At 36.8% G+C, this 12558-nt stretch overlaps 1 protein-coding gene across 2 annotated transcripts in view; it reads right to left on the minus strand.

The window, feature by feature from the left end:
• ano2b (anoctamin 2b) overlaps positions 1-12558 on the minus strand; it is a 34526-nt gene continuing 21968 nt past the window's right edge. For both annotated transcript variants that reach the window (XM_042721684.1, XM_042721683.1), the window contains 9 exons: positions 12069-12180; positions 11803-11860; positions 11123-11223; positions 8157-8302; positions 6127-6279; positions 5969-6021; positions 4856-5037; positions 2264-2369; positions 1-1318 (listed from right to left, as the gene is read on the minus strand). In XM_042721684.1, the coding sequence (XP_042577618.1) occupies positions 959-1318; positions 2264-2369; positions 4856-5037; positions 5969-6021; positions 6127-6279; positions 8157-8302; positions 11123-11223; positions 11803-11860; positions 12069-12180 (1271 nt within the window). In that variant the 3' untranslated portion in view covers positions 1-958. The remainder of the gene's footprint in view (positions 1319-2263; positions 2370-4855; positions 5038-5968; positions 6022-6126; positions 6280-8156; positions 8303-11122; positions 11224-11802; positions 11861-12068; positions 12181-12558) is intronic.

Below are 12558 nucleotides of genomic sequence, written 5' to 3' on the forward strand. Positions count from 1 at the left end.
TAATTGGGATTAAATATTTATTCTTCTTGCATGAGTATTAAGTCCTATGAGGCATAGTGAATGATGACTTGATGGCCAGATGTTGGCACACAACATCCATCCATGATTCCTCCCTGGATAACAGTAACCCCTGCTCAACCTTCCCACACCAGTGACGGCAAATTCATGGGAGGATTATAGTTGACATGGCACAAAAAGACCAGCTGCTCCACAATCATAAATACAGCGAATGTTGTGCGGTCCAAATCTACAGCCCTGCATTTTATCAGAAGGAGGCATAGCATAAATATATGGACTGACAAACATGAGTTTAATTACATATTGCCTTAATGTGTTACATAATGGGCTGGATCGTTAAAAAGACAAAACGCCACACGTTTCACAGAATACGTTGCAGTACCACATTGAAATTGTGTTCTTTGCACCTTAACTTACTAACACGCATCATAGACTTTAACCCAAGAACGGTCATATTGATGAGAACGAATACAGCCTACAGTGACGCTGTTACCTGAGAAAATGAAAGATTATTCGCCATTATATGCTACATCTTGTGGACAATGTGCAAAGCGGTTTTGCATTTGGACAGCATGTACAGATTGCGCAACGTCACCAAATATGTGCTGCTCTTTACGAGTGTGTGCCGACAAACATCCTTGCTCGGGAGCTGATTGTGGAGGAAAAAAATGCGAGCGTTCCTACTGAAGCTCAAGTTTATGTGTCAGACGTGCCTAAAAACAGTAGGAACATCTGAGGGTTTAAAAACAGACACAGAGCCTGTAAGACTGACATTGAGACTACAGTTCAGTGAGCAAAAGGAGTGACCCCCTCATTCTCTGGTACAAAAAAACAGGAACATAGAACCGAGGGCACCTGATTCCCGAAACTCAGAGCCTCAAACTCCAGCGCTCAGGCACTGTGAAACACTCTGGACTCATCTTCTCTCGCCCGACTTCCCTCACACGGCCGTGTGTTGGGTGATGTCGCTTCGGGGAGACATGGACATCTGGCGGGTGAACTGGCTGAAGCTTGCGGCTCGGGGTCGGGTGCGAGGAGCTGGGGACGAGGTGGGAGGGAGCTGTCCGGGTTGGGTTTGCTGAAGAGGCAGTGAGGTCTGATCCGACACCTTCAGCTCCTCCTGCTGTTCTTGTGTCAGATCTCTGGAGAACAAGCTCTGGATCAACTGTAACTTCTCCTTTTCTTCATTCAGGAAGACATCCACCAGAAGAGTTTTCTCCTTCTTCAGCTTCTCACTGATGTTTTTGGGCACATCAGGGATCACCCAGGCCACCAGCATGCTCATGGTTATCACCAGATTCTGGAGAAGTGGGAGACACACAAGCACATTTATATTTACACACGTACTGTATATTAATGGGTGGGGCATAGGAAATCATACTCATTAGTGGCTGTGATGAAAACGTATATATCTTTCCATTCATAAATAAATGGAGGATCTTTTACACTCCAGGTAGCATTTCAGGTTTTGGACCTCTGCCAGTGACATCTGTACATACACTTCCTGATAATGAGGCTCATATAGAAGAATATACATTTTATATATAACACACCCTTCAAAACTTGGGGTCGGCAAGATTTTTCAATCTCTTCACTCACCAAGTCTGAATTTATTTGACCAAAAATACAGTTCAATACATTATAAAATATTATTATAATTTAAAGTAACTGTTTAATATTTGAATATATTTTAAAATGTATATTATTTCTGTGATGCAAAGCTAAATTTTCAGCATTAAGTCTTCAGTATTACATGAGCCTTTAGAAATCATGCTAATACACTGAATTAAAACAATACTTTACCAGTCCAGCAAAACAAGAATATACACACACTTTTAAGAGCTTCACAGCTATGATCACCATAAAATGTGATCATACACTTGAAATGACATTTCATTTGCGTGAACTTTTAACTGTTTGGTTTAGTGTTTAATTGCATTTCAATAGAACTCGTTTCCACCCACAGCTGCTGACAGCAGGACATTTCTACTGAGTTACAGCAATTATTCTGACCAGCATTTAGCCTATTAATCCAAATGTGCAAAGACTGCATCATTTATATGTGGTTGAAGCTCTCACGTTGCTGAGGTAGCTACTGTGTGGCTTTTTCATTTGTTTGGCTATTACTGAAAAAGGACAAACATTTACGTTCCTCCATTCATAGTTACTTTATGGTGTTCATTAGGAGTAAAACGTTTATTTTAGGCTTTTAGATTGGAGATAATGGTAAAAAAGGAGCTTGTACCTGGAACAATATGACAAAACCTAACCGAGCCGCTAGAACCGACCAGTACTGTTTGGAGAATTGGTAAGGCTCAGTCGACCATGGTGGTTCTCTGTAGTCTTTGTACCTAAAATGAACAAAAAGAATAGACAATCCCAAGTCATTTAAGGCTAATTCATCTGCAGCAAGGATCCATTTACTGGTTGGCAATAAAAATAAACTGAAAATTTAAAACACATGCTTCTAGCAAGGCTACAAATGGAAAAAAAAATCCTGTTCAGAATGCGCTGACAACTGTTACTTTTTGATCACCAAAAAGGCTAAAATAAATAATATTTATACTTATTAGTGAGTCATTCTATAATTTAGGGTACATTTCATTTTCATCAAAAACAATATCCTTTCTCAATGAAACATCTATTGGTTTTAGTTGATTAATTTTATCAGTGTAACTTATCTGCTAGTTGCCAAGCTTAATGATTAAAGACTATTTTGATATTACAAAATAAAAATATGTTTTCCTTGGTGGTGAGTCAACTGCGTTACAAACTGGGTGCATTGACAAGGAACATTTTTACCATATTATCAGTGGCAGGCACTTGTCTGGCCAATAACTGTAAAAAAAAAAAAAAAAAATTATTTAAATACTCCTTGACAATATTGGAGATCATGCTGGTCACATGGTTTTGTTATATATATATATATATATATATATATATATTACATTATTTTCTGGGGAGTTTGGTTAGCTACAGTTGAAAATTTAATATTTTTTGTTTCAAAGAAAATTTGATTTAAACTCAATCTATTTTTCTAAGGTACTGTATTTACATTATAGAAATACATTTAATATAGATAGTCTTGACTTCAACATTTTTTTATTCATTATTTTGAACTTCTCAATTCATATATGTGTGAGATAATAGTTTGTCTCTTAATGGATAAAATATTATATTTCTGGAGAAAATTGTTAGAAAAAAATAGAATTATCATCAATGGACATGAAATGTACCCTAAATTATAGAATGACTCCAGTAGTTGTAGTAGGAGGAGACAGTCTTGGTCATGATGATTGAAAACTGAGCATATTTTGATTATACCTTCAGGCCTAATTCATTAGAGCAGGCTGTTCCCAAGAGTTTTGATTTCCTCTATTGAATTATAAAAAGTAAACTCTGAGTCTTGAATAACCCACTAAGGACGTAGATTTCATGGCCATATAAAGTAATCTACGTGGAATGTGTTAAGCTGGTTTTGATTTCCTCAGACAGTCAGATATCTTCATCTGAAGACATGGTCCCTGGGGTGAAGTCCTTGTTTGGTTATACAAGTCCAGAAAGGGCAAATATGGTGCAGTAAAAACATGGGGTTGATGTGTTCCTCGACCCTATTTTAAAACACTGACAAGCTTGCCCTCTTGCTCCCTCTTCATCTATCTGTTCTCTTAACAAACAGACCGAGGGTCAAAGGAACCCAGACATCAGATTGCCACTTCTCTTTGGTCCGAGTAGCAACAAACGAGTGTAATCTCGTTCTCAACTGCTTGGAGCAGAAAAAGCAGACAGGTTCTGATAAAAGCACTTTTCTTGACATGCTTCTGATCTGTGTTGTGAAGGCCGCCCGAGATAATCAAAGCAGCGGTGAGATCTCACACTTCAGGGTGATGGAGTCCCATCTAGAGGTTTTTCTCCCTCTCTCTTTCCTCCACTTCAGTGTGAGAGTTAAACGCTGTTTGCTATCCCGATCTGGAAATAATTCTTTCCAGAGAACTGATGAACACAATTACTATCACTATCAACACATGCAAACAGCACTGCTTCATTAGAAAACAATATTTCCCATTAAGACAGTTTTTAAAACTACTGCATGTTCTTCCACATTTTCTGCTCTGATTTTGAAGGAAAATCTACAGAATTCTGTGGAACTGTTTACGATTTTATAAAATGCATGACAAGCTACCCTTCCTATGTGGTCCAGTTCTTCATTGAATTAAGTATGCTGAACTGGATAGGCTGTTTGATTGTTTATGACTGAATTTGTATGTACTGTACCATTTCTTTTGCTGTCCTATCTGAGTTTTCCACAAAAATATGATAAAGAATACTTGCAATCTCCCCAGGCGCCGTCCAAGAGGATCAGTATGTTCAGACCATAATAGCTTCGACACATGTTTATTTCAAATACGATTTAAGAGCTGCAAATGAGGGATCCTACTGCTGTTTACGGCCTGTGTTCTGTCCTACTAAGAATTATTCTGATGTGGTCGACACCGATAGTCTCGTGGTTATATACAGCGCAACTGTGCCTATGGTGACCCGATTTCGATTCCCATCTCGAGGTCCTATGCTGATCCTGACCCCCCCAACTCTCTACCCAATACTTTCCTGTCATCTCTCCACTGTCCTGTCTGAATAATAAAGGTATATAAAAAAACAAGAAATTTTTGAAAAAAGAATTATTTTGATAATAAATAACAATTGATAATTAGTATTCCGTTTTGGACTAAATGTCCATGGTTGCATGTTTTATCAAAGCAATAGGCCGCTACATCCCACCTTCAATAAATTGTTTGATTTAATAATAATTATTAGTAATATAGTGCATTTTTCCAACCTGCAGAATGTAATGTCTTTGCCGAGACTGGAGATGGAAGGCACAGTTCCAGGTTTAAAGTTGCTGACGTTAAAGTAAGAAAGCGTGTGGTTGATGAAGCCATGCATGGTCCCCGTCTCGCTGTACATGTACTGGTAGACCAAGCGAGGGATGAAATCTGATGTGAAGGAGATGACAAAGGCCTAAAATGATACAATACCAGATAAGAGATCAAAATATGTCATCAATATGTAAAAGCAAGAAGCAGAACTTTTGGTAAAACTTTCATTAACTGTAACAAATTCCAGATCAGGGTTATCAGTTAACTCAAACTAAAACCATAAAAATATTTTTTTTTACCTAAAAAAAACTTTAACTGAAATAAAACCAGGTAGTTAGCTAGTTGCTAAAGCAATGGTTCTCATTTTAATTTAGTTTAACTTGATGTACTAGAATAGCTAAAACTGAAATAAAATGTATGAAAACTATACAGACATATTTACAAAAAAATTGAATTGAACAAAAATTACTACACCTTTAACAAAAATTTAAATGAAAATGGAAAAATATAAAAATGCATAGAAATGCATAAAACTCAAGGTAATTCATTTTGTGTGTCATTTAATTGGATCGGAGAGACAATTTATAGCTGTAACATTAAATGGATACTTGATTTCCAAAAGAACAACACAGCTGGAGAAAATCAGATTCAGGCTTCTGAGTAAATGTGGCTTAATGAAAGTTCAGAGAGAAGCTGAAGGATCTTTACCATAAGGCCTACTAGAATAGTTCTCTCATATTGGGAGCATCACGTCTATTAAAATAAATCTGCCGGGGATTTTGAGTAGGAGAGACATGGATGAAGCAAACCGTACAGGTGAAAAACATCTGTACAATTCTAGAACAGAAATTGTCACATAAATTGATTTCTTACGACTTTCTTATGAATAATGTGAATTCAAGCATGTAAGTACAAAGAAACTTGGTCATCTAAGTCTTATGAAAACAATACCAATGATGCACCCTGGGGTCATTTTGAATCCCCCTTTTTGATAAACTTTTGATAAAGAGGTCTAACAGTATATGACTAGCATGTGGTAAGCAGCAGAGTTATACAATATAACAGAAACTCACATTGATGATAACTGAGAACTTTCCCAAACCACTCAAGATGTTGTACCAGATACCTGTGTGGGGAAACAATTGAAATTAGAGGTTAAATTAGTAGATCTGAGTATGATTAAGAATGCAAGTGAATTGACGTGGTGTAAATATTAATGCAAGGTTTTCACCGATATCTTTGGCCCTAATGGCGTCTGGCCTGCGAAGCTCCGTGACGAACTTCTTGGCGTCGAGGCGGATCTCGATGACATTGTTTAAGAGAGCGAATAGCGGAGCCAGTGGGAATGAGGCCACAAAGAGCGACACAAAACCAAACTGAATGACTGCAGAATGACAAACAAACAAACATGGAGATTACATGTTGAGACATTTGGGTTACAGATTGAAGTTTGACTGATAGAACTATAAGACTGCTGTTTATTACCAGACATGCAACCATTCAACAGTTTTGCGGTCAGTAATATTTCTTAATGTTTTTGAAGTCTCTTATGCTCACCAGGGCTGCATTTATTTGATCAAAAACACTATTTAAACTATACAGTTGTGAAATATTATTACAATTTAAAATACGTTCTATTTGAATATATTTTAAAATGTAATTTATTCCTGTGATGCAAAGCTGAAATCAGTCTAATATGCCGTTTTTCTGCTCAAGAAATATTTATTATTATTATTCATATTATTTTTGTGGAAACCATAATACTTTTTTGTCAAGATTCTTTGATGAATAGAAATTTAAAAAACAAACAGCATTTATTTCAAATAGACATTATTTTTAATGATTTAATATGCTTTTGTCACTTTTTCTCAATTAAATGCATTCTTGCTGAATAAAAGTTACTTACTGACCCCAAACTTTTGAACTGTAGTGTTGCTGAAAATAAATAAATATTAATTCATTAATAAAAATAGAGTTGTACAGTGTATGTGTTCACATCAATATCAAATAACTTCTTAAGAAAGTTCCACAAATCATTGTAACAATGGAAAAACCACTACTTATTTGATGTGGTGATTTTCTAGCAGACTGTGTCTTTCTACAGTAACTTGACATTACCAGAACGGTGTCAAGCACAAAGCTGATTATTTGTCAATCAACAATACATGGAACATAAGCCTTGTGGGAAACTGCATTTCCTTCTTTGGCTTGATTGACACATGGCTTTTTTTCTGTGCAACATGCAAACAATGGCTTCAAGAGAGATCAGGCTGGAGGGTATCCTACATAAACATCCATACGAGTGGGTCTCATTCCCTAGCTCTCACTGAGAATATCTTTCACAGTATGTCCAGTGTTATTTCTGAAGGTCTTGAGCTCAGTTTCTTCAGTTTCTCCCAAATCATTTCTGTGATTTGAAGTGTTTCTTGTATGAAGTACTTGAAAAAATAAAAATCTGTTTTACTTGGCAATGGATTAAAGCATACATACATTTTCAAGAAAAGACTAAGGCACAAGTTTTATCACGCACAGGTCTCTGACAGACAGTTATGCAATTCGCCTGCACTTCAGGGACTAAACCATCCCACATCAAACCACGCAATCAAAATAGGGATCCATAAAAATCTCTACAGATCATATAATTACAGAATAAAATTCTTGTGTACTTGCATTAAATTTTTTATAGCAAAACAAAAAAAATCTACAGTATTTACAACAGAGCTATTTCCAACAAAACTGTTTTGAGTCAAGAAACTTTATTTGCTTGCAAATGTGTCAGGAAACATCAGTCTGCGACTTACGCTCTCAGCATAATTGGGTTGTATAAATGCAAGATGAATTATAGTAATTCAAGTTTGCATTGGTGTTCAGATGTTTAACTTTGCTGTTTATCCACTAGGCTTTCAAATCTTTTGCAGACGCCTTCATGTCAACTTACATAAACACTCAGTCAGTTGTGTATCACCGTAAGCCACATGTTAGCGAATGTAGGCCCTTTCCCGATTCTAAACACAGCTGTAAACCAAATGCTTGGGCTATTGGACTTATTCACATGTTCATTCATAATTCTGACCCTTAAAACATCACAAACTCTAATAACTGAGCATCTTTTGTAAAACACTGGGGCGTGTTCAATCTAGAAACCTATGCATTCCTCTGACAACAAATCCTGTGGTTCCCGCCGAAGGGGATGTGTTAGATTAACCAGATGTTTTCTCTAAAGGCTTCATCCTGAGGACACTCTACTTTCGTGCCACTCACTCATCTCCATGTATTCAGGTGTGAGTCCGTCAAAAGGCTCCAGGTCATAGTCCAGGTGCCACTGCTGGCGGCGACCCGGCTGCTCCACAATCTCCTTGGGTGCCCGCTCTTTGTCCTTGAGTGTGCGGCACAGCTTCTTCAGCTTTCTAAAATGGGAAATGAGAGGGAGAAAGAGAGCGAGACAGAATGTAAACACACAAACCGTTGCTATAAACTTGACCTTGCAGCTAAAATGACCCAGATTTGATAACGAGTCAAATGTCAGGTTTGTTTCTAAGAACTGCATATGAATTTTTTGCAGACATATCATGTGCTTTGTTTATATTTACATAACTATTACTATTGCTTATACTGTACATAGAGTTTGCAGTTTTTCAAATGCAAACGACTGCACACACACACAAACACAAATTTATACATTATAACTGCACGTGTGTGATTTATATATGTTAATTCTATGAAATATATACATTTATTTATATATATTTAATAAATTCATATAATCTAATAAATTACACAAATAATAAATTACATATTCATTATTTAAAATTTTATAAATACACATTCTAGGATCATGCAGTGATTTTTGCACAGGCAAACACCAATCATTTTCTTCAGGAAATGGTTCTTCTAACATCATCATTTTTGGTTTCTGAGCTTTAACTTGATTTAAATTCTGTTGTGTAATTCAGTTCAGTGATCTGGCATATGAATGAACTTGTAATGGCATGAATCATGGCCAGACGTTCTATGATTTATTGGCATTACCACACACAAGGGCATACAGGAGACAGACTGGTGAGTCTGATATACAGTACACATACACCGAAGACTCGGAAGAACTCTCTGGAAATCTCATTATTGTACACATCTGTTAGCTTTGTTTTGGTTTTTGTGCAAATTGCACATACACTGTCTGTTCCAGTAATCAAACACAAAAAAAAAAAAATCAAATAACACAATCAAAAACTCTGTTAACTCTCTCACTCTAGATTCAAGGCTTCGCACTTGGAGAGTCCTCATCAGAAAATCAAGTGTGAGAGCATGACAGCTCACGTTGGACTGGACAAATAAAGTGGACGAATTGGTCCATGTGGTCCATCCATCTATAGCCTATTAACGCTCCCAATAAAACCCCCAAATGCATCTGCTGCATTATTTAGTCTCCAAAACTACAGCCTTTTCCAGCACATTACTTTTTAATGCACGCCTTTGTATCATAAGTGCTCTCCTCCATCCATGGTAAAGCTCTCGTTTACCAGCTGTTGAAATGCATTTGCATTTGAGAACTTGCCACACACAAACCCCTACTGGTGAACAACCATTGGTCAACTACAATTAAATTAGACTTTAAAGGGATAGTTCAGCCAAATTTTAATTCTGTCATTTATTCACCTTTCAGTTTCTTTCTTTAGATAAGAAGATACTGTACATAGAATGTTGGTAACCAAACAGTTGACGGTAGCCATTGAATTCCATAGAATTTTTTTCATAATATGGAAGTCAATGGCTATCGTCAACTGTTTGGTTAAAAACATTGTTCAAAATATCTTATATACTCAACAGAGGTGAACTGACAGTCTCTTGAACACATAAGGCTCTCTTTATAGCATGCACATTAGTATGATATAGTAGCATGCCACTGGTCTGTGGGGAGATTAGATCAGTAAAGTAGGTCAGGTCTCTGCATGAGGGGGATATCGAGTCATTCTGACCTCCATCATGTTACGTTGGCACCAAAGTCCCCCCCCCCCCCCCAAAAAAAAAGAATATTAAAGTGAGTTTTTATAGAACTGAACAGGAGAATGGGTTTGACGTTGTTCTTCTCTCATTGGTTTTTTGATTTGCATTATTAAATTAAGTACTTTTGAACTCTGAGATAAAACTGGGAGATCAAAAGGTCATTTGCAATGACAACATTGTGGAACATTGTGGAACACAGTGTTTTTACATGCTCACACATGGTTTACAACTAGAGTAAGAGCAAAAAAGTCAAAGCTACTGTAAAAGACTATTGAATTTGGAGTAGCTGTCGTTCAACTCTAGTGAGTTGCTGTTGTAACTCGTAAATACTGTAGATGTTTTAGGGTCGCACTCTATAAGTAAGATGAGCAGCAAGGAACAAAAGGCATTCCTTTTGAGTTCCTTGAGTGTTTCTGGCCAGTTGCGTGAGTTTAAATTGTCCAAAATGTGTGACAAAGATGTAGAGATAAAGCACTCGGAGTCATATGGTGAATCATAAATGAAAGCGTTCATGTTTATCAGATAATTTACAACCAACTGGATGTATCATTAATCAAAGAGATCTGCGCAGAAATGGATGTAAAGAAAAAATGAACTAGTGTTCTTGTGAAGGACAAGGAGAAATAGGTTAAATAGGGATTTCCACAAAATGGAAGGTCCATTCAGACTCAGAGGTTCATTTCTGCACCCAGGGGAAATCATGTCCCAGATTTTTGCAATTGTATGCTCGTGCATTAATGCATTCATGCAACACACACTAGGCACTATGCAGCACAAATGACACCTGTGATAATTTGTCTGTTTATATGTACTGCAAGTACAGACTTCTCTCCATATATTCCATCAATATCAGTCACACTGATTTGCATTTAAACCTGTTCATTTATGACGTGATGCACCACTTGTGCAAACATGTGAAATAAGACAGGAATCCAGCTTATTAGAGTGCAAGGAGAGGAGTGTCAGAAAGTTTGCTTGCGTGCAAAGAGGGAGTAAAAGGAATTGAAGAAAGGAAAAAAACAGCAAAATAAGGCAGAAAGGCATTGGAGCAGACAGTGGGAGCAAAGCCCACCTCACTATCCTGGGATTTCCTGGTCTATGAACCAACTTCGACAAGAACAGTGTTTACCTGCGTTTATCTGAAGGAATGATCTTTCTGAGGTTTCCCGATAGAAAAGCAGAGACTGTTTTATAAGATCCACAGAGATGGAGCGGGAACTTACGGAATGCCAATCTCAAAGACGTTATTCTGAATTAGCTGCTTCCCCAACATGATGATACTGAGCTGGATACAGAGTTCAATCAGACAGCCTCCAGGAGCACACTGGGAAGAAAACGTACAAGATGTTTTGACACGTTGAGTAGGGTTGCAGGATTTGGTGGTGGGGGGCAGGGGGGCTAATTTTTCTGATATATATTGTGATTTAAAATGTGATTATATTGTATTTATTAATATTTTATTTTAATTACTATTAAATAAGACTATTAAAACAAAAGTAAAAAATACTACTATTGTAACTTTTTACTGTAATTATAATGTATTAAGTTATTAAAGTATTTAAGAAAATTAGACATTAACTGGAATAAAATAAACTACTTTTTTATTTTAGCCAACAAAAAATACTAAAAATGACAAAAGCCCAACAAAATAATTATAAAACATTAACTCAAATTTAAGTAAAAATGATAAAAACAGATAAGTACAACTGTAAAATTACAATAATATTTTTGCCATCCTTCATTTCTTCTTTTTCAAACGTTCAAAACTCTTTTACTGACAAGAACACAGTGTTGTGGTTTACCGTGAAACACTTTTATTTGATTTCGGTTTTATTTTGATTCATCACGCAGCCCTTGAACATGACAATCATTCAGGATGCAACAAAGGCAAAACCGTACTCACCTCTTCCATACGGTAATCATTGAAGACATAAACGTAGTCACCGGGACGGCCAGCAAACCTGTAAAAAACCCTCTAGTAAGGGTCATGGGATTTGTCTCGACCCAAGAAAGGAAGTGTCAAGGGTCACATGCCTATCTTATTTAAAGCCAGATGTTTGTGCTGCATTCAGACTTCACGTTTACTGTGCTAGAGGCTGAATATGTGTGCTTTTTTCTTTTTTTCTGCAATTAACTACGGTGTTTTTGTGGTCTAACTTGTCCACATACCTCCCTTTGAAGAAGGCCACATAGAAGATGGGTGCATAGGCATTCATGAACTTCAGGAGGAAAGCCTTCAGAATGAGACGCTCCTCAAAGTTGGTCTCCGTTTTAGGGATCTCTGCAGACACATGAATGAAATTATTTGGGATTTAAACAGATATGTTCTGGATAAACTGCACAGCATCTCAAAAGCTTGTTGTTCTGACAAGTATAATAAACATGATTGGCTTGGAAAATTCTCCCAACATGTTTCTGTTTAGCAACTTCTGTTCAACAGGTTGAAGGTTGAGAAACTGAGTTCTTCAGAAGACCATATGGTATCATTTGGGGTTGGGATTATATATTTTGTGCTGTTCCCTAAATCTTAATCTGCCATGACAGATTACAGACAGCAATTTTGGCAATACATTCACCATATTTCAATATATATATATATATAAGCATGAACTGGTGAGTTTGGAAGTAGGTTAAAGCATTAGGGTGAGCCAGACTGAAC

Source organism: Cyprinus carpio, chromosome B4, assembly GCF_018340385.1.
Source record: "Cyprinus carpio isolate SPL01 chromosome B4, ASM1834038v1, whole genome shotgun sequence".
Lineage (NCBI taxonomy): Eukaryota > Metazoa > Chordata > Actinopteri > Cypriniformes > Cyprinidae > Cyprinus > Cyprinus carpio.